Raw genomic sequence first — 17397 nt, forward strand, 5'->3', positions numbered from 1 at the left:
CAAACTAATTGCTTAGAGCTCAAATGCATTCAGTCATTAGAGCTTCACTTTGGGAAAAGAGCTGAATCCTAATTGTAGAACTGCCACATGTCTGGCAAATTCTGTCCTTCCAGGCACTGGAAAAAGCCTTGCCCAGCTTGCCCAGTTTGAGATGGTGAGATGGTCCAGCTGCCTTCTCTCTCTCTCTCTCTCTCTCTCTCTCTCTCTCTCTCTCTCACACACACACACACACACACACACACTTGGAAACAAACGTGAAGACATGTATGCTCACTCCCATTAGCCTGGAAAAACAGAGCTGTAAATATTTGTTAAATAGTATTGATGACTGCTGCACTAAATTATGTCTCAAATGTACTTAGAAATATTGTCCTGTTGGTAGCATACATAATTACACACACACACCCACACCCACACACACACACCACGCCCCTGCAGGCCAAGCTCTACAGAAACTTTGACTATTCTAAACACCCTAAGCATAGATGACATGCTTGGGGCTCATTCAAAAATCCTTGCTCTGATCCCAGCTTTTAGGTATTCCTTTCAAGAACCCTGAGGGGCTGGAAATACTCAGAGACATTCCCAGTTCTTCTGAACAAATGCACCCCTTATGTTGCTGACCATTTTTGCATGTTTTTTCAAAGCACCAGATGTAAAAAAAAAAAAAAAAAAAAAAATGGTTAATTTCACATCTGTCCCTTTCCCACTGCTGGTAAGAGTACCCTAGAACAGAAATCTGACCAGGTCAAACTTCACCTAAATCCCCTCTGACATCAGACTACATTTAAGCAAAAGCCTAATCATTTTAGAAAGGCATTAATAGCCCTCGAGGACTTGGCCTCAGCCTACCTTTGCCACTATGGCTCTTTCCTCTCCTCATGATACAGGACCTTCTATCTACACAGTTGTCACCTGGGCTTAATGCTGTCTGTTTTGGAGAGTATACTGGTGAGTGATTGTGAGAAGTTAAACTAAGATGAGGACCACAACTGCAATGATGATAGGCACATGAACAACTTCCATATTAGCTGTTATTTTAAGCTATAATTTTAAGTATATTTTCTATATACTAAACTATTTATGACTTCATTTAATTTAATTCTTAAAACAAGCCCAAGAGGTAGGTACTGGTGTTCTTCTATCACACAGTGGCTAAGAGCCTAGGCCCCAGAATCCATTTGCCTAATTCAAATCCAGACACCACTACTTAGTAGCTGTGTAAAGTTGGGCAAACTACACCTCTCAATGCTTCCATTTCATTGTAGAGAAATAGGGATGATGGTATTAAAGTGCTCTGCTCAACAGATTGTGGTGAGGATCAAATGTGTTAATGCATAAAAAGTGCTCAGAACAGTGCTCAGCACATGGTTAATGCTAATACTCTGTGTTACCACAGAGTGGACAATGCTCAGAGAGAGTAAAACACCTGTTTGCTGTTCCCTCCCAAGGTCTTGCCTCTGTGATATAAATATAGACCTGTGCGGCCAGATTTGTTTTGGACAGGCACCCAATGTCCAGTAGTAAAGGGTCCAGGTTGTGGTCATTGTACCTGTCCTTCAGTGAAAGAGGCCACAGGATAAGTGTTTATATTGTGTGGATTCCCAGTTTTAGCTACCATCCCAAACCTAAAATGCAATAGAGAAACTTCTGTTAACTTGTTCACCAGGTAAAAAGTATTCAAGATGCAATTCGAGATAAGAAGCAGCGGTTCAACTTCCTTGGGGAGGAAATTAGCCTGAATCCTTCTGTGGGTATCTTTATCACCATGAACCCAGGCTACGCTGGCCGCACAGAACTGCCAGAGAACCTCAAGGCTCTTTTCAGGTGAGCATTAGTTCTGTCCCACGTGATGACCCAAAGGGAGCCTGCTTTTATTTTTTCCACTGGAAAAGTATGACCTATATGTTAGAGGAAATTTGGAACATATAGAAAAGTAGTTTTAAGAAACCATTTTTAATGTTATAATCAGTAAAATGATTTTTTACTTAATTGTGTACTGTTCTTTACATGCATATTTTAAAGTCATACATTAGTAGTCTACATTTGTGGTCTACACACAGTTTTGTATTATTTTGATTTTTCATTTCATAGTCTATCATAATCATATCATAAATAGTTTCTTCTGTCAGATATTCTTAATAAATCTCATTCCATGATTGCATTTTATTCTATCAAGTTCATGGTCCACAATAAAGTTAACTAGTCTCCCATAGTTAAATATTAAGACAGTTTCTAACATTTAAAATAAATTCATGCATAATGCTGTAATACACATCTTTAGTCTTTTTTTTTTTCTCCCTCTATGCATGATTATTTTCTTTGGCTGGCTTCCCAGAAGTGGAATTACTGAGTTAACAGGGACGAATATTTTTAAGGTTCTTGATACACATTGCCAAATTGCTTTCTAAAAGGAGTAGTGCTGAATTATACTGCTAGTAGTGATGCATGAGAGCACCTCTTTTCTTTTACCTTTGTTAACCGTGAATATTGCCATGTTTTAAAATCTTTATTTTGATAAGAAAACACAAATGCATTTCCTAGCAGGGGCTGGAATCTCTATCTTTTTTTTTCAGAAAAGACAGCTCAACAAAGAAAAAAAATTGAAAGATGCTTCACGGCTTCTGATTTTCTACCTACTGAACTGTTACCTAAGAGAGATAAGCTGTGGGAGCTATGACAAAGGTGTCTCGTCTTAGGACTGAGAGGCCTAGTGCTGTCAGGGGACATGGAGGCTTAGGAGGCAACTGGAAAACTCCCAGTGTACTCGAGTCCTTCATTTTTAAATTGTTCCCATGGTAGCAAATGCTTATATCACAAGAGTGGTATGGGTATCTCTTCCTCAAGCAAGTCTCCACTTTAAGCAAGAGCTTGTTGGAATTCCAACAGGCTGTCTAAACTGGTACAATAGAATATTGTGTTGTTTTCTATTTGTTTATACAAAGTACTTATTAAGTAAGCCTTGTGTTACACACAATAATGAAGGTGGATTATCACCCTGATAAAAATTATTCCTTATATTTTTTCCCTGAATTTAAAGAAAACGTGTCTATAGAAGAAAATTTGGGGAGGGAGGGAACCGAAAAATATTTGGAAAAACAATAAAGACAAATATCTACTTGTTCATTTAATTCTCATAAAGATCTTATGAGGCAGATATTATTAGTATCCTTCTTATACAGCGAGAAAACAGATGGATTCAGCAAATTGCCCAGGGTAGTAACCCTAGTTACTAGAGTTAGCAACAGTCCAACTAGCAAGTGGTAGAATCAGAATTTAAACCCAGCCAGTCTGACTCTAGACTCTGCTCCTCCTCATTCCAATCCTACCATCTAGAGATAATCAGTGTAACCATTTGGCATTCTTCCTTCCAATGTTTTGTGGGCAGAGTATTTCTTTTTCAAACTCAGGATCATAGCCTATATAGTTTAGTATCTTGCCTTCATTAATTAATGTCTTCCCATGTCATTAGATAATTTTTCTTCTACAGCATTATTTTTCATGGCTGTATTGCTTTCCATTGTGTGGAGACATACTTAACCTTATTTCATGATGCAAAATCATTTTGGGTTTCTAAGTATTTGATTGTTCCTTTGAATTTAAACGCAATATAAAATAAAGAAAAAACACATTTGAATGAAATATTTTTTAAAATTTTGTATCAGTGTAGGTAAAATGCAATTAAGGAAATGTAACAACCTTAGGCTCCTATTACATACCTAATAAATTAATTAAAAACAAGTAATTTTAAAATGAAATGTTTCTAGAGCCAGAAGAAAAAAATCAAAGTAAATCCTTACATAATGTAGACAAAAATCCCCTTCTGTATTCTTATGTATGCCATTTTGTGACAAGGTGGGTTTAATAAGTATTTACTTTAAACCTTAGCATTATATATTTACATTTATATGCAAGTAAGTACAGGATAAGCCCTGAGTGTTCAGGCTTGGAGGATACATTTGTCTTGAGGATGAAGAACAGAGAGATTGTCAGTTTTCTGTAGATACCAAAAGAGATTCAGTTCTTCAACCTCAGCCCCTAATTCAAGATGACTTGCTTTACTGATCTGCGCCTTATGTAAGGCACACTAGACTCAAGTTACAAGACTTGAGTTGTAGCCCCAACTCCCTCCCTCTCTTCTAACATCATCCATCACCTTGGGCAAGAGAGTTCACTTTCTTTATCTTTAGTTAATTCAACTTTGAATTGAAAGTCTTAGATGAAATCATTGCTAAGGTCTAAGGTTGTACACTCACGGATGCCTTCATTCATGATCTCAACCAGTGTCTCTTGTCTTGGACTGTGATTGGAAAACTGTCTTGACCCTCTCTCTCCCTGTACACAGGCCTTGTGCGATGGTTGTTCCAGACTTTGAGTTGATCTGTGAGATCATGCTGGTGGCAGAAGGATTCATTGAAGCCCGGTTATTAGCCAGAAAGTTCATCACTCTTTATCAGCTGTGCAAAGAGCTTCTCTCCAAACAGGTACACTCCCTAGTTAAACTGGAAAATCAGTCATGTGTTATTGCCCCACTCTGGATGGGTTCTGGGGCTCATGTATTAGGGAAACATATTAGAGCCTTTTCATAGAGAGTCACTGTGCCCATAGTATATTAAAAGCTCTGAACACTTCTTTAATAAAGAGGTGTTGTTAAATATTCTATTTAAAAAATGGATTTCTGTGGTCAAATAATATTTTTTAAATGCAGCACCTCATAGATCACCATCCTATAGGACACACTTGCAGTGGCCAAGGAAAACCCTTAGATGGAATAGTCTTTACCTGGAAGGACATAAGATGGGGAAAGCATTAGGAAGAGAGAGTTAGGCATTAAAGAGACCCATGCCTCTCATTGCTGCTTGTCCTTAAAGGTGGCTACTGCCTAGGGCAGATCCAGTCACAGAAATAACACCTTAAAACATGACCAAAAACCTTCAAGGTTTATACCTTGGATGGAGAATTTCTTCATTGCTATCAAGCCAACTAGGCTTTTCTGGGCTGTTCCCAATGAATTTCACTTCCCTTTGGTGTTCTCTTATTTGGATCACCTTTGCTGTCACAACATGAGCTCCCTCAGCCCTGTTAAATCTGTCCAAGATAAATTTTAAAAAAAACAAAACTCTGCTGTTTTCTTTGCAGTTCCCATGTCCCTTGCTCTTTGCTTCCTCTCTCTAGGTTATCTACCACCATTAACTTCCATGCCAGTGACTTACTTTCATGACTATCCAAAACCTCTCTTTTGGACTCTGAACCTGTATATCCAATGGTCTATACCACAGCTTCCCCTGAATCTCTAAAAAGCACCTCCAGCTCAGCCTCTAAAGTTAATCCTCCTGCCTCCCCATACCCCACAACTACTTCTCCCGCATTCCTTGCTTCAGTATGAGGAACCATCATTTACTTGTTAATTCTAGAACCCTGGGAATTATCTTTGACACTTTTCCTTAATTCTACATCTAATCATGAATGAACTATCGTTCATTTTACCCTCTGGATATTTCTCAAATATGTCTCTTTCTTCCTAGCACTTTATTCCCTAGCACCCATGTCTCTTGCATAAACTCTTGGAAATGCCTTACTGCTAGTTTCTCCACCTCTGCTCTAGCTCTTCAAATTTTTACTTTAGCCACAGCCAGAATGATCATTTAAAAATGCACCTCCCCATTCCTAGGATAAAATCCAATATCTTTTTCACTGTCTGAAAGAGAGTGCGTTGGGCTCTTTCTCCTGCCTATTTCCACAACTTCAGTTCACAGCCCTCTCCATATCATGCTTGCTGTACCTACATTAGTCTTCTTTGAGTTTGGTATGCAATGAAAACAAAGGACGTGGTGGCTGTATCCAGGCCAAGGATCAGACTTCCCTAAAAAAACAATATTAAAGAAGACCTAAGGGAGTAGAATTCAGTCAAGCACAGATGAGAAAGAAGTGCAGCCAAAGCCAGAAGGAACAGGATGTCCATAGGCTCAGAAGAGGGAAGACAGTCAAAATTTCAGGTATAGCCACCACGTCCATTGTCTTCATTGCACACTGAGTTGTCTTTTGTAGCATACATCACAGCTCTAATTAGATAACAATCTGCTATGAAGTATGTAGCAGAGCTGGGTCTTGAAACTAGGTCTATCTGAGTTCAAATTCTGTGCTCTGAACTGCCTACTCCACCATTTCTCCCATCAGACTGCTCTGAGACCTGATAACAGCAGTATGGTCCACTCTTCCAGAGTCTACTATCAGCACTTGTGACTATTGAGTTCCACCTTTGACAAATTTTTTTAAAAATGATTTTTAACTCCTTTTCTCAGAGTTGGAAGACCTCCAAGGTGGAGTGTATAAGCTCTGCCTCAACCATCTCTAAGAGTTAACATGGCTCCCTCCTTGATGTACAAGGGGTAGCTAGATAGTTTGGGATAGTTTTAATCTCCCTGACCTCCAGTTCCCAGTTTGTTCTGTGTCTGCTTTGTTGTCATCACAGCTAGAAAAGTAACTAATGCTAAACTAGGAACCAGGATCCCAGGATCATGATTTCCTACATCATTCTTTGCTATGCCTCTGCCTTGGCCTCAAAAGTGACCTAACACTGATGTGATATCTATAATTTTGCTGACACTAGCCTGAGCTTATGGAGTTCTGCATCCCAGCAACTCTAGTCTAACCCTCGCTGCCTTCCCTCAGGATCACTATGACTGGGGCCTGCGAGCCATCAAATCTGTGCTGGTAGTGGCAGGATCCCTGAAGCGAGGAGACCCTGACCGGTCTGAGGACCAAGTCCTGATGCGCTCCTTGCGAGATTTCAATATCCCCAAGATCGTGACTGATGACATGCCAGTGTTTATGGGCCTGATTGGGGACCTCTTTCCCACCCTGAATGTCCCTCGGAGGAGAGACCTCAACTTCGAAGCTGTGGTTAAAAAGGCAGTAGTGGACCTGAAGCTCCAGGCTGAGGACAACTTTGTGCTCAAGGTACACATGGGTTTTTCCCTCCCAATATTTGTCTCTTAAGTCATTTCTTGGATGGTGGGTTATATTTCATCCTTGATCCAAAGAGTTGCTTTAGATGTACAGATATTTATCTACTTTGTAATAACCACAACACGGCACTCATAATGTGGAAATGTAGAATGCGTGCTGGGAAAGGCAAGAGAAAAACAGAGCCCCAACAGTATCGGAATTCATGGTCCAATGGGAGGAATGACAGTCTGCTCTGCTATAGCATGTGTTCCTTTCATGTGAATTACTTTGTACATGATTATAGAAAAATGATATAACATGAAGTGATATATAACAGAAAAGTAATATAACATGGAGGCCAGTTTATATGTACTCTTCTTCTCTTATAAATATTCTGATGTGATCAGAATCAGGCTTTCTACAATTAAAGAAGAAAATCTTAAGATGGTAGGCAGAATAACACCACCTCCCACAAGATATCTACAGCCTAATCTCCGAATTTGTGAATATGTTATGTTACATGGCAAGGGGGGATTAAAGTTGCAGATAGAATTAAGTTTGCTAATCAGCTGACCTTGAGATTGGGAGATGATCCTGGTTTATTGGGTAGCCTAATAAATGAAAGAGGGAGGTAGGAGAGTGAGTGTCAGAGTGATGCCATGGGATAAACTCAATCAGCCACTGCTGGCTTTGAAAATGGAGGAAGGGACTACAACCCACAAATTTGGGCAGCCTCTAGAAGCTGGAAAAGGCAAAAAACCAGATTCTCCACTAGGGCATTCAGAAAAACATCCCTGCCAACACCAAGATTTGAGCCCAATAAGACCCATTTTGGACTTCTGACCACCTAAAATATAGATAATAAATTTGTATTGTATAAGCCTTTAAATTGGCAATAATTTCTTATAGCAAGAATAGAAAATGAATACATTTAGAATAGATATAGACCTTAAAAAAAAAAACCTAAAACTTTAGTACAACTAGTTTCATAGCTGTAGGAACCATAATGGTTTGTGCTATTTTCTAGGGATGCTCAAGGCAGCAGAAGATATTTCCCTATATGTTAAAACAGTAGAATAATGAAGAATGCTCCATTTAGATTAGAGCATTAGTTGTGATTAAAATAGTCGTTAGAAGAGAATATGTCCATGATCTACCTATTGAAAAAAAAGCACAGGCCTCCAGATTTAAGGTTTTAAAGGATTAACAGACATGAGGTTGTTGGCAAATTCTCTAATGATTTAACAATGCTAGAATTTCCGTTGGAATTAGAAGGCAATGTTGAATTTTTAGGGCTTAGGATACAAAATTCTGTACGTTTTGAGTGACCTGCCCCAATCCTGTTTTCCCATAAGCCTGTTATTTTTACTGTGCAATTTTGCAGCAGTTAACATTTTTAGGATGCATAAATGTTACAGTAGAAGTTCCTGCACACAAATAACTATGCCTTGGAGCAGAATATGACAAGTGCCACAAAAGAGGGTTCTGGAGTACAGGGACATGGATGGAATTTTTTCCTGTAAAATAATATCTTTAGGAATCAAATGAACATCACTTTAGAGTTCACAAGTTGTTTTATATTCTGTATCACATTAGGTACCCCAAACCCTCAAGACAGGTGACACTTTATAGATGAGAAAACTAGGATGCTATTACTTCTCCAAGATATTCCATTAATCTGTTTCATGGGAGGCAAAGTGCTCCCCCTTGAGGAACGGTTTTACAGAAGAAAACAAAGCATTGCCTGGTCCTTCACAGTTGTAATTGTTTTTGCCAGTTTGCCCTTCCTAACTCCCAACCTCTCTCCTCGTAGGTTCAGTGGATAGATTTTTTAAGGGTAGGGATGGGCAGGAGGGCTTTCCAGATAGAAGGAAATGGTCAACAAAGAAGTAGGTGGGGAATCATAGAGATTGTACCAGCAACAGCAACAAGTCCAGTATTGTTAGAGAAAAAAAGGTTTTGGGATGGTAGTGGTGGGGGGTGGGCAATAGGACTAGAAAGATAATATGGAACCATGATATCGAAGGCTTTGAATGACAGGCTGAGGGGTTTCCTCTTAAAGGGTCTGATCTTAAGAGATGCCCCCATCCCAACCCCAGAAATGAATTAAATCCAATGAGGTTCCTAAAATGAAGGGCACTGGAACTCATGTCTTAGATCAGGACAGTCCACATCTTCTCAGGCTCTCTAAGAGTCTGCTGAAGCAATATGACCCTCCTTCCCCATTTTCTGCATTTTTTCCTATTTGGCATCTTACCCTTCCTTCTTGTTTATTTGTTGGTAGGCTCACATTGTGTTTTCTTCTCTTCTTTTTTATAATCACTTTCTGCTCTCTACTAAAGGATCTCAGAAGAGATGATGTTTTCTACCCAGTTTTTATTAGCACTGTCCACTAAAATTTCCGAAAGTTAATTCATCAAAAATCCTAGTGAGGCTTTGATTTGAGATGGCATTCTATGATCCCTTAAAAGCAATAATATAAATTTAGTGTTTTTAGATTTCTTGTTTTATTTTATTTTTAAAAAGAGGAAACTGGGAAACAAATATTACAATAAATTTCTGAAAATATGAAGAGAGCATAAAAGCAGGTTGACAGATCAAACAGAGCAAGAAAGCTGTGGGCCAGAATACACTTAGAAAGGGCTTCAGGGTAAGAGGGGCCAGGACATGGCCAGCCTGCCAAGGAGAATCCTAGAGAAGCTCTGGGTTTGGAGTTGGTAGTGAAGGAGGGCAGGGATGAGAAAGAGAACTGAAATAGCCAGAGAGGTATCAGTAAGTCTGTTTACCCTACAATATTGCCACTAGGCTCACCAGATTCTTCTCCCAGCTCCCCATTCTAGTCTTTAGTTCCCAAGAATGCAGACCATGCACAGCCAGGCATTTAACACATAATCAAAACAGAAAAGTCTGAGGGAATTTAATAAACTCTTTGGGGGAAACTATGGCTGCTCTTGGGATACTAGGGCCACCTTTTAAAAAAATGCTCTTCCATTCTGTTTGGGACCCTTGGCCTGAAGGTCAGCCACCCACTCACTCACCCACAAGTGAAAGGACAAAGACAAAGGCCAAGATCTGACCTTGTGCAGAGCTCCCTCTCTGTCCTCCCACCCTGGAGACCACATATCCAGCATCCTAGCTCCTAGGAAACACAATGAAGCTCTTCATTTAAACTCGAGACTGGAGAAAACCAGCAACATGAGAGAAAGACAACCAATGGACCGACAGACACACACACACATTCACAAGCACACATACACATATAGCAACTGATCCTGGTAGAAATAAGAAACAGAACATTTTGAAAGTTCTAATTAGTATCTTGAAGAAATTTAAGAAAATTGTATCCATAAAATAAGAATAAGATGCTATAAAAAAAAAACTCTTGGAGAATTGGAAAGAGCCTTTTGAAATGAATTGTGTCATTGATGACACACAAAATTCAGTGAGAGGACTGGAAAAAAAGACAAGGAAGTCTCCTAAGATGACCTATGTATGTATGTATGTATGTATGTATGTATGTATGTACATATGTACGTATATGGGGTATAATAAATTTATATAATGTGTGTATAATGAAATATAACATAAATATATGTATAATAAAATATAACATATAATATGCATATTTAATACAATATATAAAATATATAATACACAAATACACATGAGAGGCAGAAAGTACAAAAGGCCATATGACATACAGAGGATCAATCTAAGTTATGCAACATATTCTAGAAAGAAAGAACAGAGAAGACTTGTTAGAGCTGGAGAGATGTGTGTCCAGACTGATGGGCTCAGTCAGTTTGGAACAGAGTGGATTTAAATGGACTTATACAAAGACACATGATAACAGAATTTCAGCAGTCAAGAGTCAAGAGAAAAAAGTAAAAGTTTCCTTGTTAGGTGATGGAGTGGTAGTACAGGTGACCCAAGGAAGGAATGAAATTCAGAATGACATCAGAATGTCTCATCAGCAATATCAGATACTAGAGGACAAGGACACCATTCTTTCAATGTTCTGAGGGGAAATTATTTCAAGACTAGAATTCTATATAAACCAAATTATCATTCAAGATATTTTCAAAGAATTATACGTTTTACTTCTTATGCACCTTTTTTGAATAGGTTATTTGGGGACATACAACATCAAAATAAGGATGAAAGACAAGAAAAAAAGTCATGGGATTCAAAATATCAAGAATTAAGGAAAGGAATCACAGAACGAGAGCTATTAGCAGACCTAGAAAACAATCAGCCAAAATTAGAGCAGGAAGTCTGTAATGTCCAAGAAAAATGACCTCAAAATTGAATATATTCAAATCAAGAATAGATTAACAAGACAAAAGTTCTTATATATTTTATTTAACTTCCAAGTTATGGGGAAAGGAAAGCAATTAAAAACACCAAGAGAAAAAAGAGTCATGGTCTAAATTTTATCTTAAAAAGTAAATGTGACCTGATATTGATGAACATATGTAGTGTAGGAAAAGAGTATCCATTCGACCTTGGATTGATGCCTAGAACATTCTTAGTTAAGTCATGACACCAGGCCCATAGAAAATACAATATATTCTAGAAAATTACTTTCTTTTGTAGTGAAAAATATCTATAATCATAAAAATATAAGCCACTATTGTTTTTTCAACTCTTAGAATCACGAAAAATATAGAACATCTAAATATAAGTAAAGAATAGAATGTAAATGTTATCAAACATAGCAATATAAAAGTATAATGTATCTGAAAGAAGATAGCCTATGGAAAGATAGAAGGTAGCATAGGGATATTTATTTATTTATCTTACAAAAGATACTGTGAAAAGTTGACAGATTCATAATAGAAAATAGAAATAACCCATTTATCAGTAGATAAATGAATAAACAAATGTGGTATACTTATACAATGAAATCTTATTCAGCTATAAAAAGGAATGAAGTACTGATACATGCTACAGCCTGAATGAGCCTTGAAAATATCATAAGCGATTTATAGGAAATGTCTAAAATAGGCAAATCTATAGAGGCAGAATGTATATCAGGGGTTGCATAGGGCTGAGAGGTAGGGATGGAGATCGGGAGTGACTGCTAATGAGTATGGATTTTCCTGTTGTAGTAATGAAATATCCTAAAATTGAATAGTAGTGATGCTTGTACAATTCTGTGAACATGCTAAAAAAAATCATTGAATTGTACACTTTAAAAATGTGAATTTTGTAGTACGTGAATTATATCTCAATAAAGCTGTTGAAATGAACAAAAAGGTAGTGATGGAACTAGAACAATTTCAAGTCTGTCTAGTAGCAGGGAATCGGTTGTTCATGAAAAAAATCTGAGAATATAGTAATAGTCTCCATTCAACAGCCAGAGTACCACTGCCTCTTCCATTCCCTCTGCCCCATCCCCTCCTCATCCATATTTTTTAATGCAATGACCTCAGGTCAATTTCATTTTTTAAAATTGCTTCCTTGTGCACTTAGAATAAAATTTCAAGGACCAGTTCCTACATATCTGACCCAGCATACCTCTTTTACCTCATGTGATACCACCCTCCCTTTTTCTTTTCTTTTCTTTGAGCTCTCTAAGCTTACCTTAAGGCTTTAGCACTTACTGTCACTCTACCTGGAATGCTATTCCCACTGGTCTTTATATGGCTGACTTTTTTCAATTGTATGTTAGCTTAGATGTCAGCTACTCAGAGACCCTTCCTGACCACTTTCCCCATCCTTATCTGGGAAGATCCTGAACTAAGTCCCTGAAGGATGAAAACAAGAGCCAAGATTGAGTGCTTTTGGGCCCTGAATCAGAAGAACAGCAATGGCCTGGAATAAAGAAGAGAAAAATATTGATGGTATAGAAAATAAAACTCTAATATCAATAAATTATCCAGCCACAATGGAAGCTAATCATCTTGCTCCCCAGAATAGCCACTAATCTGCTACCTTCATGTTGAGCCTAGCAGTACCACTTTCCTAATTCCCTTGTTGTATGATTCTAGAATGTTTTTTAACACCTGTATCACTTAAATTTTTTTAAAAGAAATATATGTGTTATTACCATTTTTTAAATGTAGAATAAACAAAATGTATGGGGGAAAGTTTTCTACTGTTCTACTACCCTGTCAATATTTCAGTACATTTACCCTTCGGTTCACTTTCCTCTGCTATTAAGGATCTTGTGGTGCAAAATATGAAGAAACGACCTATAATAAAGTTCAAATACTTTAGGTCATGACATTTAAGACCTTTCATGAGGGGGCCCATCCAATCTTTCCAGCCATCCTTCATATTTTCAGCAAATATTTGTTGAGTACTTCATATGTGCCAGGTTCTCTGCTAGACACTGGAAATAGAGATAAGAATCCCAGCCCTGCCTGCCTTCAAGGAGATGGTAATCTCATAGGGAGACAGAAAAGTAACTATTGCAATATTGATAAGTATTAACATAAAGGATGTAGGTATGGGGCACCTACCCTGGACTAAGGGATGTGTAGGGGCAGCCAGAGGAAGAAAGGAAAAAGGATAACTTCTGAACAGAAGGCATAGTATATTGAAAAGCATAGACACAAAAGAGAACATCATTAAAGAACTCCAAGTAATTATCTACCTAGAATGTGGATGTTGGGGGATAAAAGATAAAACTGGAGGATGCTTTGGGCCAGGCTGCATAAGGATCTTGTAAATCAGTCTAAGGATTTTGGATTTCATCACCAAAGCTATGGAGAAACACTGAGGGAACAGACTGATGGCAGTGACATCATCTAATTTTCATTTCAGTAAGTGTATACAACAGTGTGGAAGAGTGAGCACGAGGGCAAGCTACGACAAAAGTAATGAAACCTTCAAGGCTATCGTTGTCCCCAGGAACTCATTGGCTCCAGCTTCATTGAACTGTCTGACCAACCACATCATGCTCTGCCACACCACAGCCTTTGTTTGTGCTCTTACCTCTGCCTGGAATGTTCATCTTCTAGGCAAACTTCTCCTCATTCCTAAAGCCTCAGTTCAAATGCCTGCTCCTCTGTGAAGCCCTTCTTATTCCCTTTATCTTTACACAATCAATTGTTTCCTCTTCTCTATTCCCATAGCACTTTATAAATAACTTTATTATGGTACTTATCACTTTACATTACAATAATAATGTAATTATGTAATGTAATAATAATAAAAATTCAACATGACTGCATCATACTATGAGATCATGGAGGAAAGAAGAGTCACCTCTGAATCTTCCTCAACTGGTATACTCTCCAGCACTTAGTTGATGACTAATAATTATATGACTGAATGATAAATAAGTGAATAAATGAATTATGTTGCCCTCCATTTAGGACCCATCTCATTTTATGGTGGGTGAGTAACCCTTCTTCTGTTGACATGAGGTCTCACTTCAGACACCAGCCTGACTCACAGAAGAATAGGTGAGTAACAGGTTATTCTCTTTGGCTGAATTTTGTGTCTCCCCAGGTGGTCCAGTTGGAGGAACTTCTGGCAATACGGCACTCTGTGTTTGTGGTGGGCAGTGCTGGCACTGGCAAATCTCAGGTGCTGAGGTCCTTGTACAAGACCTATCAGATTATGAAACGCCGTCCTGTCTGGACTGACCTCAATCCCAAAGCAGTCACAAATGACGAGCTCTTTGGCATCATCAATCCAGCCACACGAGAATGGAAGGATGGTAAGAGTGGGATACCCCTAGGAGAAAGTTCTTGCCATATACTCAGAGTCTGCGGCAGGCTTAAATATAGCAGGGTGATGTGAAGAGAACACTGGACTGATCTGTTTGGGATGAGAGGAGGTGAAAAGAATCAAAGAAAGGAAGAAACTGATTTGGGCATGGAAGGAAACCACAGCTTTTCAGATGTTCTCTTTCCTTGGAGACTCTTCCAACTGCCTTTGAGAGAAGGCACTTAAAAAGGTTACAGCAGGGCAGGCATTCAGCTGTAGTTTAGTGACTCTATAGCACGAGTCATGGAGTCTCTACACTGCTTGGAAATGGGTTTAAGACATGGGTAAGGAGGGAAGGTATGCAGCTCATTCCCAAAGGAGTGGTGTAGTCCAGCATCCCACAGAGGGCACCTCTCGCTATGAGCATTGCCCCATGAGTGATGGGGAGGCTGCTAAAGAAGACTGTCTAGGCCAGGTTCTGTTGATGCTGGCAACATCATTCACCTTAGAAGAGTCCCAGAACCACAGTCTCTTCTACAGCAATTCAGAGTTCTAAACCCATGTGTACTTGATGTTGACTTCGACATCACTTTCAAAGACTTAAAAATCACAGATACATGTTGGAAAAGGTCTCCTGTCAACTAGGAGGGAGCAGAAAAGAAAATGGGAGAAAACTCCCTATGAGCTGATGGGAACCTCTTTCTAGAAAGTCTCTGCTCCCTCCTAACATCTTAATGTCTGACTACATCAGGGTCAAGCTGTCTGGATTTCACTAATTCATGGCCTTCAATCAGAAGTCTAAAATAAAGGGATTTAACAAGCAGCTCTCTAATTTTTATTTTGCTGACTATTAATGAGGCTTAGCTTCTTTTCCTTCTTATTGGTCTTAGTAATTGGCTCTTTTGTAATTTTATTTTTCTCCATAATTTTCTTATCAGTTTTTAAGAGTTTGTTTAATATCAAAGATATTAACCTTTTATCTGTTTATATGCATTACTGATGTTTTTTCTCAGTCTACCATTTGTCTACTGACACTTCTGGCATATTTACCATGCACTTTTTATTTTTATTATTCTTTTCCTAGCTTAATATAACAGACATTTAATTTTTTAGAGTTCTGGAGGCCAAGTCCAAAACTGAGCTGTTCGCAGGACTACAATCCCTCCAAAGACTCTAAGCAAAAATCCTTCCTAGTTTCTGGTAGTTGCCATCAGTCCTTGGCATTCTTTGGCTTGTTGATGCATCGCTCTAATATCTACCTCCATCTATACATGGCCTTCTTCCTGAACCATGCACTTGTTAAAATAGGAAATTATGTCTGTCTAGTCTTCTTAGCATCTGGGATTCCTGTTTAGTTAATAGCTCTTTCTAACTTTTAGCTATAGATATAGTATCATAAAGTTGGTACTAAAGATTTTTTTTACATTAACATTTTTTATCCATCTGGATTTATTTTGGGGCTTAGTATGAGACAAAGTAGAGAATCAACTTTATTTCCTCCCAGATGGATAGCTGAATGTGCAAGCACTGTTTATTAAGTAAACTATCCTTTCCTTCTGAATCTAAATACCAGCTTGTCGTATATACTGGGCTCTGATTCTCAGTTGTCTACTTTGTCCCACTCACCTATTTATCTAATCCTATACTAATGTAATTCTATTTTGGTTACAATTATTTTACAACATTGTAATATATGATGAGGTAAGTTCTTCCTCAATATATTTTTGTAATTTTCTTAGCTAGTCTTAGGCATTTCTTACTCCATATTGAATTTAAGCTCACATAATATAATTTAAACTTTAATTGTGTTGGAATTTTAATTAAAGTTTTGTTAAATAAATACATTAAATATGGAGAAATTAACAAACAAAACTTGTAATGATCATAAATATGTGTTTACTAAACGAGAGAACTTCCAAGTTAATGGACTATATACCATTTTAAAATTTTTAAGAAAACTTAAAAATGGAAATAAAGTAAATCATATTAATAGGTCTTTTTCAAAGTTAGACAGATCTGGTAGACAAAAAAATAGGTGTAGACATAGAAGAATTTAGAAATGCATCATAAAACTCAATATAACATAGTTATAGAATTTTATATCTTATAAATATGAAAATATTCCTTTCATGGTTGGTTCATGGAACATTTCCCCAAATTAAAAATTTAGTTGGCCACAGAAGAACCATAATGAATCCAAAAGTATCAATTCATAGGCCACATTCTCTGATAATAATGAAATATAACTAGAAACAAATAGCAAGAAAATTATGAAAAATAATTTTACTATTTGCAAATCAAGAAATACTCACTTAACCTCTGAATTAAAAGAAAATTAAATTTTAATCCCTCTAGGAAGCAATAAAAAAAAGAATATTTCATACAGAAGTCTCTGGACACATCTAGAGTCAATAGGAGACACTTTAAACTCTCTTTATTCCAGAAGGTAGGCTGAAAATGAAGTCAGTAGCCATCCTAAGAAATTACTTAAAGAGTAATAAATTAAACTGAAGAAAATTGGGGAGAAGAAACTAATAAAGATAAAAGCTGAAATTAGTAGGAAGGGACCAAAAATTATAGCAAGGATAAATCAATATAAATATTGGGGTTTTTTGTATAAGCAAATAAGTCCATTTTGAGAATAATTAATGGGGGGAAAAGAGTAAAAGTATATAAGATTAGGAATTAGAAAGAAGATATAGTAAATATAGACAAGATTAAAATAGAAAAAAAAACAATTAAATGACACATATTTGAAAAACTAGAAGAAACAAATGATCCCTTAGC

At 37.6% G+C, this 17397-nt stretch overlaps 1 protein-coding gene across 1 annotated transcript in view; it reads left to right on the forward strand.

Moving 5' to 3' along the window:
• The window catches only part of DNAH9 (dynein axonemal heavy chain 9), a 312771-nt gene that overhangs the window by 127790 nt on the left and 167584 nt on the right, over positions 1-17397 (forward strand). The window contains 4 exon segments of the mRNA XM_006922399.3: positions 1670-1827; positions 4346-4484; positions 6673-6960; positions 14410-14620. Coding sequence (XP_006922461.1) covers positions 1670-1827; positions 4346-4484; positions 6673-6960; positions 14410-14620 — 796 coding nt within the window.

The sequence above is a fragment of the Pteropus alecto genome, unplaced genomic scaffold, assembly GCF_000325575.1.
Source record: "Pteropus alecto unplaced genomic scaffold, ASM32557v1 scaffold398, whole genome shotgun sequence".
Lineage (NCBI taxonomy): Eukaryota > Metazoa > Chordata > Mammalia > Chiroptera > Pteropodidae > Pteropus > Pteropus alecto.